Source organism: Bos grunniens, chromosome 15, assembly GCF_055505025.1.
Source record: "Bos grunniens cultivar Pamir isolate PY7600 chromosome 15, Bosgru_T2T1.0, whole genome shotgun sequence".
In the NCBI taxonomy this organism is placed as follows: Eukaryota; Metazoa; Chordata; class Mammalia; order Artiodactyla; family Bovidae; genus Bos; species Bos grunniens.
The window spans coordinates 22,975,619-23,001,501 of NC_141179.1; the positions used below are offsets into that span (position 1 = coordinate 22,975,619).

Consider the following 25,883-nt stretch of genomic DNA (forward strand, 5'->3'; position numbering starts at 1 on the left):
AATAACCCCAAAGTTTCAAAACATTTCTATTGAATATAATCTATTTTCCAGTTAACACTGTACAATGTGTTTTTAAACTATTCATTCTTCTTACACTATACAGATATTTTATTCACCTGGATGAGAGGAAGTCAATTTAATTTTTCAAAAGCTTATTATTAATTTTTCAGTGACATCTTCGAGATCGTTATTCATTTTATCATTATAATTACACGTTCAAACTCATAATCTTTTTGAAAAGTAAAAACTCAGACAGCTCAGACAGTTCAAACTATGTCATTTTAATATCTAGTTCTGGTTTTGAACAGTGAACATTACAGATTTATCTCCATTATCATCCTGTTTTTTCAAAATGAGTTTGAAAAGGTCATTCTCTTTTTTACAAGCTAGAAAGTACCCTTTGTACAATGAAGACTCAAATTGTATCTTATCATCATGTCCTGGAACACTTCTTTGAAAGAATATGATGTCACTTTCTTCATTATCAATGTTATCAGGAGGATTCATTTCCTATAAAGAAAAAAATTGCTTAATTTTTTTAGGACATGACCGATTTCAATATGTACAGTTTATTTTGAAATATTGCACAGAACTAAAGAAGTTTATATTCTCAAGAATTAAGAAAAAAAAAAAAATCTCTGAATGTAGGAATACTGATCTCCTCTCCCTCTGAATCTCTAATCCTCCATTCTTCTTGACCACTTTGGCTTTCCCCACTATGTAATGCGCATTTAGGCCCAGGCCTCTGTTTTTCCCAATATATCCATCAGATGATTTCCTTCTCTCCTTTTCCATTCAGTGGAGTCCATTATCTGCTCAAGATGAAGTGGAGTTCCAGCCAAGACCACAGCCTTTTCAGGCTAATATCAGTTCCTGTCTTCTTCAACCATTCACAGCTGTAGACATTGATGACCTTCAGCCATGAGCCTAGGGTAGCTCCAGTTTGTGAACCAACTGTGGGAGAGACAGGAAGGAGCAGGAACCTCAGCTGCTTCCTTCAGTGGAGACAAGAACTGAAACCGGCTATAAATAGACCTGTTACTTGTTCCAGGTCTTGGTCAGCAACTTTTGGGGCTTCCCTGCCAAGCATCTCATTTCCATAGTAGTCCTGAATTTCTGTCCTGAAAGTAGTCTGTCTCTTGGCTGGCCCCTGCCCTGGGAGGTCAGATGCTGATTCCTATGTCTCAGTGGCAGAATGCAGTTTTCCAAAGAATGGCTAATCCCTTGAAACTATAACCCTGCTGGTCACTTAACTGACAGTACTGCCTGTGGTTTTCCCATTTAGTGCACCATGCCTACTTTTCAGGATGGACTAGAAAATGTGAGGACCTTTTCAGGTTCTTTCCATGTTAATCCCAAAACCAGTAGACTATTTGAACTTTATTTTCACCCTCTGGTAGCAAAGATCTTCATGATCCTAACCAAGGACTGACAGAGACCTCCAAACCCAAAACAGCATCCCGGTATCCTCCTTAGATGCCTGAAAGGACCTGGATTTTCCCCCAAGACTTCTCAACTGGAATTTATAAATCTTATAAATCTTTATAAATCTAGCTTGATCTTTGTCCCTTATCAACAAGTGTGAATCTAATTTAATGACACTATAAACTAGTTCTCCCATTCTACTATTTGCCAAGCATTATTTTCATCTTCCTGACACTGTCCCCAGTCTCTCAGTAAGTGTCTACTTACATGTGAAAGTGAAGAGTTAGTTGCTCAGTCATGTCCGACTCTTTGTGATCCCATGAACTGTAGCCCACCAGGCTCCTCTGTCCATGGGATTTCCCAGGCAAGAATACTGGAGTGGGTAGCCATTCCCTTCTCCAGGGGATCTTCCCAACCCAGGGATTGAACCTGGGTCTCCTGCATTCCAGGCAGATTCTTGACCATGGGAAGTCCCTACTTACATATAGATCAGGCTTTTCTCAGTTTCTGATTCTGTCTCGCAGCTGAATTAGTTTTTCTCTATCCCAAATGGCTTGAGCTTGGCCATCTCCCTCCTTTCCCTTCTGATTTTGTTGCTAAGTAACAACATGCTGAATCCTCTCCACCCTGCCTGTCCACCTCCAGGCTTCTAAAGACATTACAGTAACTGAGCTTGGAAGGGAATGGCTAAGGGTTTTTTTTTGGGGGGGGGCGGGGGGGCTGTATTTGTTACAGATGCACTGATCTTACTTGGATTATATTTTAATGTGGCTTTTCCCTCTGTTCCAAGTTGCTCCTTTGCACGTCTGTGAAGGTCTTACTCTAACTTTCAGTGGGAACTCGGTGATCTTTATTGTAGTTTTTTATTGGCAAATATCCACTCAGAAAGTCTTCATGACATGAGATTCACTTCTGAAATACTGCCAATATGTGAGCATCCCCTGGCTGCTCTCATTGGGAGGAAAGTTTTATGAATCAACCCATATCTATAGTTGGTTGTTTATCTAATAATAATGGAAAAAATAGAGAAAAATGATGATGGAGAATAGAGAAAAAAGCAGTGGCCAAAAAGAATTTATATCTGGCTTTGAGATACATCATACCATTGCTTTACAATTGATCCTATTAATTTTGTTCACTTAGATTAACATTAAAAATAATATATATCAACTGAATGTTATGTTGCAAGGTTATAGCAAGACTTAGGCTAAGCAGTAGGAACAAAATGATTAGGGGTTAAAATATTATCATCATAGTTTACACAGTAGAGGGTTTACAGAGGAACTATTAACTTCATTCCTTGTAGCAGGACTTATTCTGGAAAATCACATGCAGTTCTTAAAATAAAATAATTCATAAATTATTCTGTGTTATTGTTAATCTATAGGTTGATTATTCAGAAGACCTGGATTAGGAAACAAGTGTTGAAGACCCTCTTTCCCTATGGCAAACTCTGAAAAACTATGATGTTACTACAGTAGGTTAAAGAGCTTAACAATTTTCAGTAACTATTTCAATGGTTCTCTACTTCTTGCTATTCTTGTCCAGACAAAAGGTTGGACTGGGGATATTCGGGCTTTCTAATTTTGCACATAAATATGACTAAAACAAATTAAGGCTCAGTCTTACCTTAAAGGAAACAATTTTGTTCTCACAGGAGAGAGTAGACATTTTCTTACACTGCACAGAGATGGTTACGGCCAGACCTCTAGTGAGGCTGTCCTTATACATATATATGATAAATATGGTCTGGGGTGCATTATCTGAAACAAACATTAATTAATGAGAACATTAGTTAGAAGAATTTTTGCAAATAAGTATTTAGGGGAGTTAGTCAAAAGATAATCCTTAATAGGCTCATTTCCAATCCCATACTCTGAGATTCAGCCACTTAGCAGGAGACTATATACAGTGATTCATACATTCTTTAAAACATATTTAAGTATGTATTATAATACAAATACAGCAGCTTTTAAAGTGTGTTAGAAATATTCTGAATTTTAAAAGATTGTCTTTAACTTTTAAACACTAAATAGAATATTAAAGCTCTATCTGTTAAGATAAAAATTCAGCATTTTTCAAGAGTGCACCATTCACTTTTCCAACTCTGCCTAAAGGCTCATATTTGAAATTCATACCCTGGAAGGCACAGTAAAGTTACACATTTTCTAAGGCACTCTAAATTTCTGGTGGAAGACAGACTTACTTGAAGTGCTTATATATTTATATTTAATGTTTAGCTTTGAAAATGTTATCAGCAGGTTCAGCTATCACCAGCAGGTATTAAGGATCCATCTCAATGGAGATCACATACAGTTAATGCTATTACAGTGAAGGGATTGATGATCCAAGGACAGGTTCAAACAGCATGACCCCTAGCACTGTCTTTATTGCATCATTTTTTCAGGCCAACTAAAAAATATGGATTCCCTATAAAGTTTCTTGTCAGTGAAATTACACCACTATGACTTTTCATGTAAGCTACTGTCTATCACAGAAAATGTAAGCAGTTAAATGGAATAAGAAGAAGTAGCTTGTTATTTCCATATTTACAAATGTATATTAAAAATACCTGAACAGTCAGAATCAGGCATATCCTCAAAGACAGGTTGATTTCCCTGGTTAATGAAGAGAACTTGGTCGTTCAAATTTCGTATGATTGAGAGCTTAGGTTCAAGTTTGCCAAAGTGATCTGATTCCAGGTCTTCTAAAATGCACATGAAATCATACTAAAAATTTTTTTCCCAAATTTACAAATAGGCATACTACACATTCAAGTTTTTAATAAAAAATCACAATTTTCTGTATTAGAAGCTAAGGTAAAATTGTACAGTGTTTTTAAATGGACTTCCAGGGGCACCTTGATTCATGTTATCACTCAGAACCACTCTATTTTTTAAATCTTCAAATATCCTGCTTTTGACCACAATCTCCTATCTTTTTAGTCTCCTTAATACTTTTCTTTCACTTTGTCTAGTTTTCCTGACTCTTGGTTTTCTTCCTGTTTTTCCTTCCTTCTCTACGCAGCCTGGACCTCATGATTCATCATTTATACCCTTTTGACACTGTCTTAAATCCCAAACTCATTTGTCTTTCCACTGCAGAACTCTAAACCTGCTGCTGAATGCACTGCTGGTAACCAGTCATACAAATGTACAAATTGGTGCTATAACGAACCTTCTTTTCTGGTTCAGCATTTCTTCTATAGTCCATAGCTGCAATTTCAAGCCTTCTTTATTCTCCTCAGGATCTCTACACCATCGTCTCTGCTTTCACTTTCAGCAAATGATTTCCTGCTACTTCACTTACAAACTTAACTAAGGCATCACCTCTTATTTCCTCTACCCTTCTCGTCCCAAGGGATATGTGAAAAGGGGGCCTCTTCTGGTATCGAAGGCTAAATTCATCTGTGTGTAACATGTACTTTCAATGAGTCAATCATTCCCTCTCTTCCATCAACCCAGCAATTTTACTTCCTGGATTTTATCCTGAGGAAATAGCAGACAAACGTGTAAATATTTCTCTGTAAGAATGTTTATGGGATGACTTTGTTTTTTAATTTTTTATTTATTTGGCCATGCAGGATCTTCGTCGTGGGAATTCTTAGTTGCAGCATGCGGGATCTAGTTCCCTGACCAGGGATTGAACCCAGGCCCCCTGCATTGGCAGCGTGGAGCTTAGCCACTGGACCACCAGGGAAGTCCCTATGGGATGACTTTAGTAATAGAAACAAACTGGACACAACTTAAATGTTCATCAGTCGGGAATTGATTAAATAGATTTTGATATTTCCTTAATATGAATTATCATGAATTTAGTATAATTATAATTTAAAATAATTATTAATTGCCATGGAAAGATGTCTATGTATATTATATTAGAAAAAGAAGTTTAAGTATCGTATTTTATTAATATAGATGTATAAAATATCAAAATAATAGCAATGAATATTTTGAGGTTATTTTCATGTTTTAATTTTTCTTAATTTTCTTATCTTCATTGCCTAAGTTATTTATTATAAACAAATTATTTTTATAATCAGAACAACATAAAGCTTTTCATTTTGAGATTTAAAGCACCTCCATCAACAGAATCCCACTCTAAAGCCTGTCTTGTTTCTTTCCTCCTTGTAGTAGCTGAGCTTCTGGTAAGAATTGTAAGTATCATTTCCTTACTTTTCATTCACAATTCTACTCATTGCAAGCTTCTACTCACTGGCTCCATCTTTCCATCAAACTGCTTTCACCAAGATCACCAAACTCCCTGTTGCTAATTATAATAGATGCTTTCTGGCTCTTGATTTTCAAGGCTGCAAAATTCAACACAGTGCCTATTATCTCCATCTTGAAATGCTCTCCTGGGGTTCCGTGGCATTCTCTGTTTTTCTTCTTCCTCTTTGGCTACTCTGCTCTATTCTGTATTAGCTTCTCTTTCTACTGAATCCTTTAAATATAGGTATTCCTCAGAGTTTAGTCCATGACTTTTACTTTCTCATGTTACGCATTTCCTCCAATTTGTCATTGTTACTCTTATAGCTCCAGATAACATTTCTATATGTCTCTCACATCATGTGCAGCCCAAACTTTTTATCCTGAGTTTAGAACCACATGTCCAAAAATCTACTGGACATCTCCACTAGGAAGTCATACAGATAAGATCATCATTCACCATCACTAAATCTATCATCTATCTTCCTCTTTGCCTCTCAAACCTCTCCACCTTGCTCTTCCTCCTGTTTCCTATTTCACTGACTAGTACAAATTGCCTATGTGAAAAAACATAGGCATCATCTTTTCTTTCTTTCCATCCCTTTCAAAATCCATGTCCTATTGATTTTTCCACGTTTGTTTTTAATCCATTCAGAGCTCTTCAATGGCACTCCACTGTGCCTATCTGAATTCATGTCACCATCATTTCTTAAAGGGACTACAGTAATAGCCTCTTAATTGGCAGCCCCCTTTTATTGTCCACACGGCAATTCTTTACAGAATAGAAGCTGAAGGAATTAAAATTCAATCTTAACTAAAGTTAACATTCAGAGAGATGATCATGTTATCTTTCAATTTTAATGAATGACATGGTCACCTTGAATAAAGTTTATATTTTCCATATTTCCCTTGCTGTTTGTGCCATATGACTAAATTTGAGTCTATGGAATATGAGTGGACTTAATGTTTACAACTTCTAAATAGAGCCTTTCTTTGAAAAGAGTAGACCTGTCTTCCTCTTATTTTGAACACTTTCTTGCTAGCTGGGATATAGATTCGGGAAGTGTGATGAAGATTTTCAAGTATGTAGATGACTTCAACAACTAGGGGATGATGGAAGAGAAAAAGAAAAAGTTTAGATTCCAATATCATCAGGCTGTATCCAGTCATAATAATACTGAACTGCTGCCTACTTGGCTTTATATTCAAAAGAAGTTTTTTTTTTTTTTTTTTTTAAATCTTATCCAGTTACTATATTTTGGGATCTCTTTGTTACAGAGAACTAATCTGTATCCTACATCATACATATTGTGCTTAATGAATCCCCAAAACCCAAACATAAGGTTGAGATTCCATATATCAGAATAAGAGAAACTTATGGATCTGCATCCTATTTTTCATTCCTCTCTCATTATTTTCCTACTGCCGCTCTATTCCCATTCTGAATAACTCGAGTCCTTATACATGCCACGCTTTCTTTTGCATCTGATATTTGCATGTGTTCATCTCTCTGCCCAGAATACCTTTTCTTGGCTAACCCCTATTGACTTTTCAATTCTGTTCCTCCTTCAAAATGCCCTCCCAGAATCAACTAGACTAAGTTAGGTGCCCTTCTAGGTGCTCCCATGGCATCCCCGGCCTTTGTAACACTCCACATTCCAATTGCCTTCCTAATGTGCCTGCTTCTCCCATTAGAACTGTGTTTTGCTCACCATTGTATCGGAGTGCTTAACATAGCACCAGAGATACAGATGCCAGTACTTGCTGAATCAAGTAAAAAGGTGTAGAGCAATCTTTCAGAAACATGAGGAGCTATATGACAATAGTATCTCAATAAATCTGGAGAAAGAAACCTGAAGGAATAGTATTTTTCAAAAGTTCCTGTTTTCTATTTTTGTCTAGTAGGGATCACATTAAGAATGGGGAAAGTGCTATTTTTAAGGAAAAGTATGAGAAACTGGTGACCTTGAATAATTTGGGGGTCTGTTAGAAGATCATAGGCTTTATATGGGTATGAACCTCTCTGAATGCCAGAGGGACAAGGGTTGGGGACATTCACTTCTTAGGAAGATGTACTGACTTAGCCTCACTGGTCTGTCTGCTCTACCCTCCCCCTTCTCCACTACTTCCAGAATTGCCTGCACCCTGGGAGCCTGCCAGGCTTCTTTCCAGACCATTCTGAGGGGGAGGGTTGAAGAAGGAAGATGTTCCTGATTTTAGGCAACAATTCTCATTCTTCAGTACCCTGTTCCTATATACACCAGAGAACCCATGACTTTCTGCTAATCTCAGGATCTGTGTAACAGGCAAGGTCTATTTTGGAGATTCTAATAGCTGAGAATTTCCTAAGCTGGGAGAAACATATTTTGTTGGAAATTCTTTTTTGTATCCCTTATAGTCGTCTTTATTCCGAGGCAGTGCTAGTGAGTCCACATTCCTTTGAGGGAATATTAGCTTCTCAAATAGACTGGTATCAGTTTCTATCAGCTGAGAATGGTATTATGGATGTTTACTCAAGTAGCTATTTATTTTGCAAAGAAAGAAATAAAGTTATACTTTACCATCATTTTCAGCTAAAGGGGGAAAAAAAAGAAACAAAATATGTTAATTCTATATTTCAACTCAGAATGTCCTCTCACAAACCCTTCTATTACTCTTTTCTGCCCCTCTGTATTCTTTAACCCATGTCTTACTGCTGATGGCCTTTGCTGGCCTCCATAAAAATATATAATCATCCAAAAGCTCCCATAAAATGAAGCTAATTAGACTTGGTATGTTCTCGGGTATGGTAGGTATAAAACCTAAATCTAGGTTTCATAAATTTAAATTTGTAGCTAAAAAGAAATTTTATAAAGTGATAGATTTTAATCTTAAATTTATTGCTTCGATGGAAAGTCACCAAAGAACTTTCTAAGAAGCTTTCAAGTGAACCCCAACTGCCCAAGGAAGATTAATCGTTAGAATCTGTTTCTATTTGTCAAACGTATTTACATAAAATAACTCACAGAACTCTAGATTTAAGATACATATCTCTTATGTAATTTGCCAGTTTTGCTTTGGGAAATTGTATTACCCAAATGTATCCGATTTTGTGGGATTTTCATGACATGCACCTGCAACCACCTTCTGGGTGGGCTACTATGAACTAAATGCCGGGACAGGTGGCAGGACAAAGTACTGGGACCTTGGACATACTACGATTAATTTCTAGAGGCCCAATATTTTTTTCCAGAGAAGTGTGTATATTACAATGGAATCTGGTAACAAAAAACAAGTGACTTAATAGTTTGCCTATAACATCTTTTCTAGTTGAATTGTTGTTCAGTTGCTCAGTCGTGTCCGACTCTTTGTGATCCCATGGACTGCAGCATACCAGGCTTCCCTGTCCTTCACTATCTCCTGGAGCTTGCTCAAACTCTAGTTGAATACATGTATTTAAACCCTGTATTTGGTTTAAATATGTTTTGAACTTACCTACAAAATAAAGTGTATTGTTAATAAATTTCATTTCCACAAAGCTGATGCAATAATCTTCTACTTGTTCTGCAGCCATCTTTATGCCTAATGAAAGCAAACAGTCATCTGTTAATAGGTAGTGATTATTCCTTTTACACAAAAGGAATCTTTTACCACTTACTGCCTTGTTCTACCTCCAATTTCAGAAGTCCAGCATGCTGATGAACACTCTGGACATTTAATAAATGCCAGGAGTCTTCAGTTTATGAATGCATGTGTTCAAATGTTCTCTTGCAAACCATTAGATATTTGAAATCTAGATAATGGAAGTATATTCTCATTAAACAGTGTTTTAAAGGAAGATAAGTAGTCCATTATTGAACTGATTTACTATTCCAGTATTTTGTTGGAAATATACATATATTATCAGTATAAACATAGGATGCCAGAAACATATCTAATCCTGTCCTTTAACTAGGGACTGGTTCCATCTCTGCCTTACAACCAATGGGATTCTGTGAGTGAAAGACTGAAGACTGTGACTTCACTGTCAAAGTGCTAAAGGTGAGGCAATGCTAAAAATGGTGTTTCTGCCTGGGAGTGGGGGTGAGGTAGAAGGAGGTTGAAGGCTCTGCATCTGATGGCTCCCTCTCTGAGCCAGAGGAGCTTTTGATCTGGAGTCTGGACTGGACTATGTTATGCTTTTAGCACAAGTAATACATAAATACAATCTTTCTGTTAAAAAAAAATCAAATAATACAGAATTTGAAAATGCCAAGAATTTTTTTTCTCTTTTCCTCTGTTCCACCCCACCCAACCTCACTCCAAAATGCTGTATATCCTTTCAGATCTTTGTTTATGGAGCAAGGGTTCTAAGTCTGGGAAATCTGTGAACTTGGATGGGGGAAAAAAACCACTCAAATATTTTCACCAACTTCTAACTGAAATTTAATGGTTCCTTCCATTATGCTGCAGGAAACAAATCACAGTATTATTCACAGTATCTGTGACTACCATTAATAGACATACATATTTTTACTGTATTATAATTGTTGCAGAGATCTTGAAATATGGCTCATTACTACTTTGAAACATATGGAAGTTATTATTTTCAACGTGACATCTTGTTATTTAATGTGTTAATAAAGATTCACATATAAACCTATTAAAATTTGTTAAATTTTTTTGGTAACTCTTTAACTATGAAGGATTTCCTTTCTAACCCTAAGTATTTAATTTTATGCATATAAAAACATGATTCTTAAAAGGGCTCCACAGACTCACCAGACTGGCCATGGGACGGTCCATGTCACAGAAATGATTAAGAAATTCTACTCTAGACTTCAGAGGTCCATGGCTCCCTGAGGACAGTTATGGTTGGTCCTCCAAGGAAGACGGTTAGGACAAAGTTGTCAATTGGTTTATACACCTATACTTAGAGGTGACTCAAATTTTTTCTAGCACAGTTTGCTAGAGGCCAAACATGTATAGAAGAAGGAGGAAATTAAAACCCAGTTGAAAACACTTAATTCATATTGCTGCTGCTGCTGCTAAGTCGCTTCAGTTGTGTCCGACTCTGTGCAACCCTGTAGACGGCAGCCCACCAGGCTCCTCCGTCCCTGGGATTCTCCAGGCAAGAACACTGGAGTGGGTTGCCATTTCCTTCTCCAATGCATAACTCATATCAAGCTAATATAAACTAATTGTTATCTGGTGCCTACTTTTGTTACTTTTTATTATGGAAAATTTATACACATTGTGAAATGATTACCACAGTAAATCTAGTAACAATCTGTTACTGTACAGTAGCAAATTTTTTTTCTTGTGATAAGAATTTCTAGGATAATTTATTAGTAACTTTCAAATTGGTAATAAAATATTATTGACTATAGTGCACACGCTGTACTTTACATCCTATAACTTATTTATAACTTGAAGTTTGCACCTCTTGATCCCCTTCATTCATTTTGCCTGCCCCTTCCCCCTCCCCTCTGTCGACCACTAATCTGTTCTCTATGAGCTTTATTTTGTTTCATTTGTTCTTTTTTTTTTTATTTCACATATAAGTGAAATTATAGTATTTATCTCTCTGTTGGATTTATTTCACTGCTAAGTGAAATAAATGAGTGTTATGTTATAACACTATCAAGGTCCATTCATGTTGTTGCAAGATTTCATTATTTTAATGACTAGTATTCCATTATATACACCACATCTTCTTTATCCATTCATCCATTGATGGATACTTATGTTGTTTCCTGTTCAGTTCAGTTCAGTTGCTCAGTCATATCCGACACTTTGAGACCCCATGGAGCACACCAGTCTTCCTTGTCCATCACTAACTCCTGGAGCTTGCTCAAACTCATGCCCATTGAGTCGGTGATGCCATCGAACCATCTCATCCTCTGTCATCCCCTTCTCCTCTGGCCTTCAATGTTTCCTAGCATCAGGGTCTTTTCCAATGAGTCAGTTCTTCACATCAGGTGGCCAAAGTATTGGAGCTTCAGCTTCAGCTTCAGGATTGGTCCTTCCAATGAATATTCAGGACTGACTTCCTTTAGGATTGACTGGTTGGATCTCCTTGCAGTCCAAGGGACTTTCAAGAGTCTTCTCCAACACCACAGTTCAAAAGCATCCATTCTTCGGCACTCAGCTTTCTCTATGGTCCAACTCTCACATCCATACATGACTACTGGAAAAACCATAGCTTTGACTAGACAGACCTTCATTGGAAAAGTAACATCTCTGTCTTTTAATATGCTGTCTAGGTTGGTCATAGCTTTTCTTCCAAGGAGCAAGTGTCTTTGAACTTCATGGCTGCAGTCATCATCTGGAGAGATTTTGGAGCCCCCCCCAAATAAAGTCCTCACTGTTTCCATTGTTTCCCCAAATACTTGCCACAAAGTGATGGGACTGGATGCCATGATCTTTGTTTTCTGAATGTTGAGTTTTAAGCCAGATTTTTCATTCCCCTCTTTCACTTTCATCAAGAGGCTCTATTGTTCCTCTTCACTTTCTGCCATAATGGTGGTGTCATCTGCATATCTGAGGTTATTGATATTTCTCCCGGCAATCTTGATTCCAGCTTGTGCTTCATCCAGCTTTGCATTTCGCATGGTGCACTCTGCATATAAGTTAAATAAGCAGGGTGACAATATACAGCCTTGATGTACTCCTTCCCCAGTTTGGAAACAGTTCATTGTTCTAAGTCCGGTTCAAACAGTTGCTTCCTGACCAGCTTACGGATTTCTCAGTAGGCAGGTAAGGTGGTCTGGTATTCCCATCTCTTTCAGAATTTTCCACAGTTTGTTGTGATCCACACAGTCAATGGCTTTAGCATAGTCAGTGAAGCAGAAGTAAATTTTTCTCTGAAATTCTTTTGCTTTGTCTATGATCCAGTGGATGCTGGCAGTTTGATCTCTGTTTCCTCTGCCTTTTCTAAATCCAGCTTGGACATTTCTGGAAGTTCCTGGTTCATGTACTGTTGAAGCCTGGCTTGGAGAATTTTGAGCTTTACTTGGCTAGCATGTGAGATGAGTCCAATTGTGTGGTAGTTTGAACATTCTTTGGCATTGCCTTTCTTTGGGATTGGAATGAAAACTGACCTTTTCCAGTCCTGTGGCCACTGCTGAGTTTTCCAAATTTGCTGGCATATTGAGTGTAGCACTTTAGCAGCATTATCTTTTAGGATTTTCCATATCTTGCCTATTATGAATAATCCTGTAAGAAACATAGTTTTGAATATATCTCTTTGAATTAGTGTTTTTGTTTTCATCAGATACTCAGAAGTAGAATTGCTAGTTAGAATAAAATAACTAGCAAACAAAATAAAAATATGATAATTCTATTTTTTTTTGTTTTTCATAGTGTCTGCAGAAATTTACATTTCCACCAGGAATGCATAGAGTTTCTTTTTCCACACATTTTTGCCAACACTTGCTATTTCTTATTCTTTTGATAATTTTGAAAGATATATAGATGATAAGTCATCTTTCTGATGATTAGTGATACTGAGCATCTTTTTATGTATCTGTTGGCCATTTGTATGTTTTGTTTGGAAAAATGTCTATTCAGATCCTCTGACCATTTTTAAAGTCAGGTTTTTGTTGTTGTTTTTGCTGTTATTGGGTTGTACGAGTTCTTTATACACTTTGACTACTATTAATCCCTTATTGGATATGATTTGCAAATATGTTCTCCCTTTCAAATGTTGCCTTTTACTTTTGTTGATAGTTTTCTCCACTGTGCAGAAGGTTTTTTTTGTTTGACATAGTCTCATTAATTTGGAGTCAGAGCCTATATATATGTATTGCTGGACTGATGTCAAGGAGATGTCTGCTTATGTGTTTTTCTAGGAGTTTCATGGTTTCTGGTCTTACATTTAAGTCTTTAATCCACTTTGAGTTAATCTTTCTGTAGAGTGTAAAACAGTGGGCCAGTTTTTGAACATGGTACCGGTTTTCCCAATACAATTTGAAGAGACTGTAGTTTTCCATTGTATATTCTTGCCTGCTTTTTCATAGATTACCTGGTCATACATGTGTGGGTTTATTTCAGGGCTCTCTGTCTTGTTCCATTGATCTATGTGCCTGTTTTGTGTGTGTGTGTGTGTGCGCGCGTGCGTGCGCTAATATACTGTTTTGATTACTATAGCTTGCAATGTATTAAAAGTTTGAAATCAGGAGTATAATGCCTCCAGCTTTGTTCTTCTTTCTCAAGATTGCTTCAGTTATTCAAAATCTTTTGTGGTTCCATACAAATTTTAGGATGTATTGTTCTATTTCTGTGAAAAATGCCATTGAAGTTTTAATAGGGATTGCATTGAATCTGTATATTGCTTTGGCTAATACAGACATTTAAATTATATTAATTCTTCCAATTCATGAGCATGGAATATCTTTCCATTTATTTGGATCTCCTTCATTTCTTTCATCAGTGTCATATAGTTTTCGGCATTATAGGTCTTTTCCTCTTTGACTAAGTTTATTCCTAGGTATTTTTTTTTTTTTTGATGTAAATGGGATTGTTTTTAAATGGGATTGTTTTCTTAATTTCTCTTTCTTGTTCTTTGTTGTTAGTGTATAACAAAACAATGTTTGTATACTGATTTTGTACTCTGCAATTTTACTGTATTCATTTATTAGTTCTAAATTTTTTTTGTGGAGTCTTAGGGTTTTCTATGTATAAAATCATGCTTTCTGCAAATAGTGACAGTTCTACTTCTTCCTTTCCAACTTGGACATCTTTCATTTCTTTTTCATGATGAATTACCCTAGCTAGGAGGGCCCATACTGTGTTGAATAAAACTGGCAATAGTGGGTATACATATCTTGTTCCTGATCTTAAATAAAAAATTTTCAGCTTTTTGCTGTTGAGTACGATGTTAGCTGTGGGCTTGTTAAATATGGCCTTTATTATGTTGAGGTGAGATCTCTCTATACTCACTTTGTTGAGGATTTTTGTGTGTGTGTGTGTGAAAGGGTATTGAATTTTGTTAAATACTTTACTGCATTTATTGAGATGATCATAAAGATTTTTATCCTTTATTTTGTTAATCTAGTGTATCACATTGATTTGTGGACCTGAACAATCCTTGCATCCCTGGAATAAATCCCACTTGATAATGGCATATGATCCTATTAATGTATTGTTGAATTTGGTTTGTTAATATTTTGTTGAGAATTTTTGCATCTATACCCATGAAGGATATTAGTCCATAATTTTTTTCTGGTCTGGTTTTGGTATCAAGGTAATGGTAGCCTTATAAAATGAGTTTGGAAGCACTCACTTCTCTTTAGTTTTTTGGAACACTTTCAAAAGGATTGATATCAATCTTCTTTGAATGTTTGGTAGAATTCATTAGTGAACATTTCTGTCCTAGACTTTTGTTTGCTGGGAGTTTTTTGATAGCTGATTCAGTCCAGTCTTCGAAAACTGAGTATTTCTAGAAATTATCCATTTCTTCTAGCTTGTCTGGTTAGTTGCTGCATAATTGTTTACATAAGTGTTTTACGATCTTTTGTATTTCTTCATATCAGTTGTAATTTCTGCTCCTTCATTTATGATCTTGTTTCAGTTCTTTGTCTTTTTTTTCTTGTCTCCTTAAGGTTTGTCAATTTTGTTTATCTTTTCAAAGAACCAGATCCTGGTTTCGTTGATCTTTTCTGTTATCTTTTGGGCTTCCCAGGCGCCACAGTGGTAAAGAACCAGCCTGCCAGTGCGAGAGATGCAGGAGACACAGGTTCCATCGATCCCTAGGTCAGAAAGATCCTCTGGAGAAGGAAATGGCAACCCACTCCAGTACTCTTGCCTGGAAAATTCCATGGACAGAGGAGCCTGGTGGGCTACAGTCCATGGGGTTGCAAAGAGTAGGACATGACTGAGCGCACATGCATGCACTTTGTCTTTTTAGTTTGTATTTCACTTGCTTCTGCTCTGATTTTTATTATTTCATTCCTTCTGCTGACTTTGGGCTTAATTTGTTCTTTTTTAAGTTCCTTAATTGTAAAGTAGGATCATTTATTTGAGATTTTTCTTGTATCTTAAAGTAGGCCTGTATCACTATAAACTTCCCTCTTAGAACTCCTTTGGCTGTATCTCATAAGCTTTGGCATGTTAATTTTCCATTTTCACTTCTCTCAAGGTAATTTTTAAATTTCTCTTTTGATTTGTTCATTGACCCTTTGGTTTTTCATAGAATGTTTTTTAACCTCCATGTATTTGTGAGTTTTCCATTTTTTTAATAGATGATTTCTATTTTCAAACCACTGTGATGAGAAAAGATGCTTGACATGATTTTGATCTTAAATTCATGAAACTTCTTTTGTGGCCTAAAATACGATCTATAGTGGAGAATGTTCCACACGCACTTGGGTGCACTTAAGAAGGTGTATTCTGTTGTTTTTAGCCAGAATGTTCTCTATATATCCATTAAGTTTGAAATGAGTCATGTAGGCAGCATATAGATGGTTCTTATATTTTTATCCATTCAGCTACTCTCTGTCTTTTGATTAGAGAATTTAGTCCCCTTACTTTTTAAAAAATTTATTTAATTGGAGGATAAATACTTTACAATACTGTGATGGCTTTTGCCATACATCAACATTAATCGATCATGGATATACCTGTGTACCCCCATCCTGAACTGCCTTCCCACCTCCCTCCCCACCCTATCCCTCTGGGTTGTCCCAGAGCACTGGCTTTGGGTGCCCTGCTTCATGCATCAAACTTGCACTGGTCATCTATTTTACACATGGTAATTACATGTTTCAATGCTATTCTCTCAAATTATCCCACCTAGTCCCCTTACTTTTAAGATAATTATTGATCGGTATGTACTTATTGCCAATTTGTTAATAGTTTTCTGCCTGTCTGCCTGTTTTATCATTCCTTTTTGTTTCGTCATTTGATTTCTTCTCTGTTGTTTGATGACTTTCTATAGTGTTATGCTTAGATCCCTTCCTCATTTTTTTGTATGTATCTACTATAGATTTTTGCCTGGTGGTTACCACGAGAGTGATATCTAAACAGCTTATATAAAAAATACATATTTTAAGTTTATAAGAAGTTTGAATGTATTATAAAACTCTACATTTTCATTTCTACCCCAAACATTTTATGTTTTGATGTCACACTTAAAATTTTTCACTTTCTATATCCCTTAATTAGTTATTTTGTAGTTTTAAAAATTACTTTTGTTTTTTAATCTTTATACTAACTTTGTAAGTGATTAATCCACTAATTTTATTATATGTTTACCTCTATAATGAGATTTTTACTTTCATCTGTTTCTTGTTCCTAATTAGTGCACTTTCTTTTCGGCTTAAGAAAGTCCTTTTAACATTTTTTGTAAGACTGGTTTAGTGGAGATGAACCCCTTTAGCTTTTGTTTGTTTGAAAAGCTATTTATTTTTTTCCAGTTTTGAATGATAAGACTTTCCAGGTAGAGTATTCTTGTTTGGAAGTTTCTTCCTTTCACCAGTTTGAATATATCATGTTACTCTTTTCTGGCCTGCAAACTTTCTTCTGAGAAATCTGCTGATGTTCTTATGGGGCTTCTTTTGTATGTAATAAATTGCTTTTCCTTTTGTTGTTTTCAAGATTCTCTCTTTAACTTTTGATATTTCAATTATAATGTGTCTTGGTGTCTTTGGATTTTTATTTTTTTGAAACTCCCTGGATTTCCTGGATCTGGGCGTCTGTTTCATTCCCCAGGTAAGGGAAGTTTTCAGCTATTATTTTTTCAAATAAGTTTTCTGCTCCCCTTTCTCTCTCTTCTCCTTTTGAGAACCCAGTAATGTGAATGCAATTTGGCTTGATGTTTGTCCCACTGGTTCCTTAACTTCACTTTTTAAAATTTGTTTTCTATTTTGCTGCTCTGTTTGAGTTCCACTGCCCTGTATTCTAGATGACTGATTCTTTCTTTGCTTCATCTAGTCTGGTGTTGAGTCCCTCCAGTGTATTTTTCAGTTTAGCTGTTGTCTTCTTCAGTCGGTGACTTCTGTTTGGTACTTTCGTCTATATTCTGTTTGTTGAGGTTCTTACTGAGTTCATCCATTCTTCTCCTGAGTTTGATGAGTATCTTTATGACCATTACTTTAAAATCTTTATCAGGTAAATTACTTATCTCCATTTCATTAAGATTTTCTTCTGGGGTTTTATCATATCCATTCCTTTGGAACATATTCTTCTCATTCCTCATTTTGCTTGACTTTCTGTATTTGTTTTTATATATTAGGCAAAATAGTTCTCTCTCCTAGCCTTAAAGGCATGACCTTGTGTAAAGATGAACCTTATTGTTTAACCTTGCCTTAGTTCTCAGCGGTCACTCAACCTATGTGGTTGTATATGCCGCCTGATTTATTCTTGATAGGTCCCAAGTGTTGAGGGACCTGTGAGTATTTCAGAGTGAGAGACCTCAGTTATCACTAGCTTCAGGCTGATTAGAAGCCAGACTCCTAGGCAGCAGTTTTTAAGGTATGTAAATATATATTGCCCTGTGGGACTGCAATGATAAATTCTGCTAGCCTCCAGAGCTGGCCATCTGAAGGTGTCCTTTTGACTACAGTTGGAAAAAACCAGGGCTATCGTGTGTGTGAGATCCTTTCTCGTAGGTGCCAGTGAACTGCAGCAAAGCCAAAGATGAGTGCAGAGATGGTTCCTCCATGGCTTTTAGATGAGATAAACGTGAAGTGTGCTCCTCAGCCTGAAGCTCCAGGACAAGTCGTTAGTCCCTTTTCACAGGGACACTGGAGGTATATTTCAGTCTGCTGTCTGTGCAGCACCCTGAGGGTGGTAGTCTTCTGAGAACTCCTCGTTTGATTGTCTCAGATTCATGGGACCTAGAAATGCCTTCCCTCCAGCCACCAAAATTAAGAGGCCTAGGAGCATTGCCCAATGTGGGCTGTGTACACCTGCCGGGCCCTGGCAGGGCCAGGAGAGAAATATGGGGGTGCAGTGTGCCCAGTGGTATTCGCACATTATAGAGAGAGTGCCAAGATGGCACTCGTCTGTGCCAGTGCTAGCAAGATAGAAGGAAATTGTCAAAACAGCACGTGCCAGTGTCTTCATCCAGGTCGAGAGAGTACTAACAAGCTCCTGCACCTTCCTCAGATGCTTTAAGATTAGCAAATAACTCTTCCTTCACATTTGGTCTGGGTGCTTTTCAAACTGCTACTTTTATGATGGGTCCTATAGGAAATAAATCTGCACACAAGCCCTTTAAGAGCAGAATCTGTTTCCTATAGCCCCGTGGTTCTCCTGGATATAAACTCTACTGATTTTCAAAGCCAGATGTATTGGGGGCTTATCTTTTTGGTGTAGTTCTCAAGGGCTGGGGGGCCTGATGTGGGGCATTGACTTCTTGCTCCTCAGGGAATAGCTCTGCTTTATGTTATCAGTCTCTGTCGTGGGTTGCTGCACCATAAGTGGGGTTCTTGGTGAAACCATGTTTCTCCATCTCCTACCCATCTGGATGTGGCTCTATTATCCTTTCTTGTGGAGGAGATTTCAGCTAGTTTTTAGGTCTTTTTCAGAGGGAATGGTTTATATGTAACTGTAGATCTGTTGTCTGTGGCAGGAGGTGAGTTCAAGATCTTGTGAGGCCACCATCTTGAACTGACTGTCCATTTGGTGGCTATTTAACAGTTTTATCTAGATTCAGTTCATATATAATATATAAGCATACATATATGCATATATACACATATGTATGCTTTTTATTTTACATTTATTTTATTTTTTAGAGACCCACATGATTCTCCATAAACATTGTTTAAATTAAAAAAATGACAGGAATTGAGAGAGTATCACTGAAATATACGCATTACCACATGTAAAACAGATAGTGGGAAGCTGCTGTATAACACAAGGAGCTTAGCCTGGTCTCTGTGATGACCTAGAGTGGTGGGGTGGGAGTAGGCAGAAGGGAGGCTCAAGAGGGAGGGGATATACATATATATAAATATACTTATGGCTAATTCATGTTGCTGTATAGCAGAAAGCAACACAACATTGTAAAGTAATTATCCTCCAATTAAAGAAAAAAACAAGAGAAAGAATGAGCTTTTGGAATATCTAAGTGCCTTGATGAAAGGTATCAAGGCAAAGCAGGGGTGGGGATATTGAAAATAACTGGCTGAGATTTCCAAAGAAAATTATATCTTCTAGATAATTTCATAAAAATATGGCCTCAAATATTTTAACATGGTTTGTAAATATATCCTTTATTATTTTTTCCCCTGTTAGAATGTAAATTCCTTAAGAGTAGGAATATCATCAGCTTCAGTTTTGTGAACCTGGTGCGTAGCAGACATCTGATAAATGCTTGCTGAATGAATGAATAAATATCTAAAATTATAATAAAAATAATGCCACAATAACCTGTTTGTCTCAAGAGTTTCTGAGATGTTTAAAGAATAGCCTCACTTACAATATGCCAACGTGAAAGCAGATGTTTTTACCAGGTAGAAGAGACACTTCTATGTGGCAATAGAGTTAGCAGTTCACAACTCACTTGGCCTACCAGCTTTGAAACTATCATTCTAAACAAACTATTTAATTTGGAGTTCACACATTTCATTTTGCCTGTAAAGTGAGATTATTATTTTTATTTTAAATTAGTTTGATTCTACCTAGTTCAATTCAAATAAACGCAATTTGCAGTGTAGTTAAGTTTGCCAAAAGCTTGAAAAGGAGAATAGGCTAAAGAACTTGAACTTTTTTTTCTGAAAGTACTGACTTATTTTCAGTAGAAGAAAGACATGGTGAAATTTATGTTTCAAAGGGCTCTCTCTGGCACCAGTATAGAAAATAGATTTGATGAGATATTAATAAATTTGGACAGAGGCCAGAAAACAGCTGTAGAAACAGTTTGAACAAGTTAAGAGTTGATGAGGCTACAAACTAAGGCAGTGGCTGCAGGCATGATTCAAGAGAGATTAAACAGCATTTTTTAGCTGATTAGTTGCAGCTCAAATGGAAAAAGGAGGAACTGAGGATGACTTCAAAGTTTCTGGGCAAACTGTTGAGTGATTACCTCATTAAGAAAACAGAATGAAAGACAGGCTTGAGTAGAAAATTATTAAATCAGTTTTGCAAATCTAAGAGATAAGTATCACAGAAGTCAAAAAACAAAGGAACTTCAACAAGAAGCAGCTGGTTGGAGTCAGAAGCTGCAGAGTCCATAATTTAGATACAAGCTTAAATTTGTTCATCGAATTTGGCAATTAGAAATTTTTGATATCAGTAGAACAGTTTAGGGAAAGTGGAGGAAGGGAAGGCAAGTGGACAAAGATCTAGAACAGAATGGGATGAAAAAAAAGTAGAGACATTGAATATAAACTGTTCTTTTAGGAAGTTTAACCATAAAGAGAGAGGGTGGCAGTTACTGGGGGATATATAACTTGCAAATTACAATTTCTGGCTCCAGATCCACAGTCCCAACTGTAGGATGTACTAATGAATTACCTTCTCAAGTATGTCCAAATAACCTGTCCCGAACTGAAACCTGGGCTTCCCAGGTGGCATAGTGGTAAAGAATCTGCCTACCAATCAGGAGACACAGAGATGCGGGTTTAATCCCTGGGTTGAAGATTCCCTGGAGTTGGAAATGCAACCTGCTCTAATATTCTTGCCTGGAAAATTCCACGGACAGAGGAGCCTGGGAGGAGTCCATAAGTTTGCAAAGAGTTAGACACGAACGACCTACCCAAGGAAACTGAAACCTGGGAGTTCTTCTCAATTCCTTTGTTTAAACTTCTCCTGTCTCAAAAATACCATAGATTATAACTCAGAAATGTGCCTAGAATTTGGTGTCTCCTCTCCATCTCCACCAGCACTATTTTAAATCTAGCCTTTGTCATTTCTCATATCTTCTATTTAAATTTCCTCTCCTTGCTTTTCTTCCTTTCAGACTCTCCCTCACTCCACTGTCCAGCCAGTTATTTCCCATCAGGCCAAAATTTCCCCTCCCTTTTTTGCCTGCCAAACCCTTCTTCACTGTTTATCCTTTAAGTCACAGCTCAAACATTTCCTCCAGGAAAACTGACTCCTCCACACTTAGCTAATCCTTCTCTTATCATGGCCAAAACGCCCTCCCTGTGTTCATGCTTCTAAACTGGTTCTTATTACCCTGAATTAAGATTACTTTGATTACAAATAGGTCTGCCCATCTTCAATCTGAGTTTATTTAAGACAATGAGATGCCTTTTGGGTTTTGAATCTTCAACACCTGGAAAGAGTTTATCACACAGTAGGAGCTCAAAAAATGTTAAATAAATGTTTGCTATGATAAACCTTGTTGCCATGACAACACTGTGTAAAGAGACTGGTAGAAATTTTTTTTCTATCTTAAAACTTTAACTCTGGGACTTCCCTGGTGGTCCAGTGGTTAAGAATCCACCTTGCAATGCAGGGGACATGGGTTTGATCCCTGGTCAGGGAACTAAGATCCCACAGACTGCATAGCAACAAAATCCACGAGCCACAATTGCTGATCCCATGCTTCAGAGTCCGAAGAAACTAAGACCTGACACAGCCAAAAAAAAGTAAAACAAAAAAACTTAAACTCCATCCGAAAGCCACTAAGAAAAGGAAAGAATAGGGAGGTCTGAAGACAGATTTTTAAAAATAGAATTTCTCAAATATTCTTCTTCTTTTTTTCTCTAGTATTAATAGTTTTACTTTCTCTTTTATTTCATGCAAGTGTTTTTTTTGAATTCTTTATTTTCTTAGCACTTTTTTTTTGTTAGATCTTAAAACATCTAGATTACAAGTATTCTTCTTCCTCTCCCACTGCCCTCAATTTTCGTCTTTTCCTTTCTCATCCATGTTCCTTTGCTTTCTTTAATCTATAAAAATTATAAGTCGCATCAGATAAAAATGCTTTGAATATTTCAGGCTAAGATTCCGAGATTATTAACTTTTTCTTTTTAAAGAGCTATAAACTACTCCAGACAGATCCTTCCAGGAATATGCAGGGATAATTGATTCTTTGCATCAATAAAAAGTTTTAGTTATACAAGCCTTGGAAACTAGCCAGAGGCTAGTGAATGGTAGAAAATCATTCATCTATCATAAATGGTGATTAAACCACATATGTTCCAATCTTTTCTGGGGTAAATCATTTAATTCTGAGGGCCTCAGTTTCCTCATTTGGACAAGAGAGTGTTTAATGGTCAATATTTGAGTTTTGTTTTTTTTTTCTCCCAGCTCCAGCAGTCTATAATTCTAGATTCTAGTTAAGGTAGCAGAGAAAGAGCCATTAATATGTGGCAAACACCCTAGTAACCACTTCCTCATAATTCAAAAACAATACGTACCAATGGAATATTTATTATATAACCAGCTTTATTAAGCCAATGGGAATTTAAAAACATACTATCAGATTAAAAGTCAAAATGTCTTGAAATTGAAAAGTAATAATGATTATGTTTACCTTTGCTGTGGAATTCCAATTCTGTGGAATAGGTACGGGATGCAATGAGGAAGCATGTTACCTAACTAATTCCCTAAAATCAGGTAGTTGATCACCTCGACAGCAACAAGGTCAAAATAGAACTCTTCAGTTCTATAAGTCATTTTGTCCTTCAAGATTTTGCCATCTTAATGAAGGTAAGTATGTGGGCATGGTAGAGGTGGGGAGTGGAAGAAGACTCAGGTAAAAATTTAGGTAAATATTAAATGATAAAAGGTATACAGTATACAATCAACTGTTAAATACAGACTCATAGCAAGAAGCCAAAATAGAACTGCTGGATTGACCTTGTGTGAAAAGGAGAATTGAATTTAATCCTGATTGTTTGATTGAAGAGATGGAGTACAAGGAAGAGCATTTAGGTGATAATTAACACCATACTGTGGTAAGAGGTGGACTGAATGGAGATATTTTTTTGACTGTAGTGGAACAACTCTGCTGTCCTTCAGTGAACACAAGGTAGGGTGGGTTAGACTATAGAGGGCTTGGAAAAATCACATAGAACATATTTAACCTCATAGGCAATAGGAAAGCAGATTACTGAGCTGGCAATGACACGACGAAAAAGACTAGAGACAGGCTGTGAAACTATGATAAGAATTCATGAATGAATTAATATAAGAATTCATAATATTTACATAGGGATATTATGGACAAGCCAGATTTAAAAAGATATTTTGAAGGAAGATTTAATAGAATTTGAGATAGCTATTCTATTATATCTTCCTTCAAAATATCTTTTTAAATCTGGCTTGTCCATAATATCGAGTTGGACTGTGAAGAAAGCTGAGCACCGAAGAATTGATGCTTTTGAACTGCGGTGTTGGAGAAGACTCTTGAGAGTCCCTTGGACTGCAAGGAGATCCAACCAGTCCATCCTAAAGGAGATCAGTCCTGGGTGTTCCTTTTGGAAGGAATGATGCTAAAGCTGAAACTCCAGTACTTTGGCCACCTCATGCGAAGAGTTGACTCATTGGAAAAGACTCTGATGCTGGGAGGGATTGGGGGCAGGAGGAGAAGGGGATGACAGAGGATGAGATGGCTGGATGGCATCACCGACTCAATGGACATGAGTTTGAGTGAACTCTGGGAGTTGGTGATGGACAGGAAGGCCTGGCGTGCTGCAATTCATGGGGCTGCAAAGAGTTGGACACCACTGAGCAACTGAACTGAACTGACTGAGATAGCTACATGTAGGCATGGGCTTTGGAGAAGGCAATGGCACCCCACTCCAGTACTCTTGCCTGGAAAATCCCATGGGCCGAGGAGCCTGGTAGGCTGCAGTCCATGGGGTCGCTAAGAGTCAGACACGACTGAGCGACTTCACTTTCACTTCTTCACTTTCATGCACTGGAGAAGGAAATAGCAACCCACTCCAGTGTTATTGCCTGGAGAATCCCAGGGGCAGGACAGCCTGGTGGGCTGATGTCTATGGGGTCACACAGAGTTGGACACAACTGAAGTGACTTAGCAGCAGCAGCAGCAGCAGCAGGCATGGGCTTCCTGGTAGCTCAGATGGTAGAGAATCTGCCTGCAATTTAGGAGACCAGGGTTCGATCCTGGGGTTGAGAAGATACCCTGGAGAAGAGAATGGCAACCCACTCCAGTATTCTTGCCTGGAGAATTCCAAGGACAGAGGAGTTTGGTGGGCTACAGTCTATGGGGTTGCAAAGAGTCAGACACAACTGAGCAACTAACACACATACACAGATGGCATAAAGAAGAATTTAAGTGTCCTATTTTTGTTATTCATACTTCCAAATGAAGATATTACTCAGCCCTTTCCTTGCTGTGAAATAAAATTCTCCTGGGGAATGCTATAATATGGTCCAATGTAGCACAGCATAAGGGTGCTGATGCAGATTCCATCAAGATTTCGTATTAATTTTTTGTTTGTTTTTAAAATAGTTGATTCAGAGTTGAGGCTCCCTTTAAAGAGAAGCTTATTTATTTTAATATTCTAAAGCAGTGATTCTTGGGGGTTCATGAGGTCAAAGAAATTTTCGTAATAATTCTAAGATGTAATTTGTAATTTTCACTCTCATAAGTGTACACAATAGAGTTTACCAGGGGTTACATTTTGTGTGATATTGCATAGACTGAATGCAGAAGCAGATGAGAATACACCTGTTTTTTTTTATTAGGCCAGATTTGTAAAAGTGAAAACAATTTCACTCTTCACAGGAGATTTTTTTGCAATATATAGTTATCCATAATTTAAAATGTTATTTAGTTATTTACGCTAACATGTCATGTGCCTATTGTTATCTTCAAATAAACAGGTCATTATTTTTTACAATACTCAGTTTTAATTTCTAATATAGCAAATGACAGTAATATAATAAATAGCCCAGAGAAACAAAAATTCTTCAGGATCCTCAATAATTTTTAGGAGTATAAAGAGGTCATGGGATCAAGATGTTTGAGAACATTTCCTCTGAAGTGATACTCTCCAAGAGTGGCTGAAAGAGAGAAAAAGATTTTCCTCTGACTATGCTATGTTCCTTATGTTGTTACCAACTAGTCTTCCATCATAGTGATGTGAGAGAAGTTAAATTCCTCTCAATCGCTTTTCTATCTTATCACTTCCCATCTCCATACTTGAGTTTCTAAATAGCAAGTAATGATATTTCTTACCTGTGCTCAATAGCTTCTTAGGAGAGGAAACGTGATGTGAAAGGTTTGAGGTCCCTTTCTTTTCCTTATAGAAGACGGCAGCCCCTTCAGCAGCAGAAGCAGGCAGCCAGGAGCGCTGAAAGCATTGGAGAGCAGAACTGTCTGCCGGTCCGGATCCGACTGCCGTCTGGGAAGGAGGGGGC

General features: G+C 37.2%; 1 protein-coding gene across 7 annotated transcripts; it reads right to left on the minus strand.

Annotated features, from left to right (window-relative positions):
• Positions 1-260: 260 nt before the first annotated feature.
• Positions 261-25,869, minus strand: IL18 (interleukin 18). Of its 7 annotated transcripts, none has more exons than XR_015141819.1 (7): positions 25,702-25,869; positions 9,108-9,194; positions 8,195-8,206; positions 3,998-4,132; positions 3,055-3,188; positions 2,176-2,429; positions 261-510 (listed from the first exon to the last, which is right to left on the minus strand). XR_015141819.1 is itself a non-coding variant. In XM_086339217.1 (6 exons), the coding sequence occupies exons 2-6, from the start codon at positions 9,184-9,186 to the stop codon at positions 289-291; spliced, it is 582 nt and encodes a 193-aa protein (XP_086195343.1). In that variant the 5' UTR covers positions 9,187-9,194; positions 25,702-25,869; the 3' UTR covers positions 261-288. The 7 variants fall into 7 exon arrangements, 3 of the variants coding, with proteins under 3 accessions (XP_086195343.1, XP_086195344.1, XP_086195345.1); XR_015141820.1 differs by having other exon boundaries at positions 261-954; XR_015141821.1 differs by lacking the exon at positions 8,195-8,206.
• Between the last annotated feature and the right edge of the window lie 14 nt (positions 25,870-25,883).

Coding starts and splice junctions, on each gene's coding strand:
- IL18 (XM_086339217.1), bottom strand. CDS start 9,186: ATGGCTGCAGAACAAGTAGAAGATTATTGCATCAGCTTTGTGGAAATG. Junction 3,189..3,997: donor GCCTGATTCTGACTGTTCAG/GTATTTTTAATA, acceptor TGTTTGTTTCAG/ATAATGCACCCCAGACCATA. Junction 511..3,054: donor ACAAAATTGTTTCCTTTAAG/GTAAGACTGAGC, acceptor TTTTCTTTATAG/GAAATGAATCCTCCTGATAA.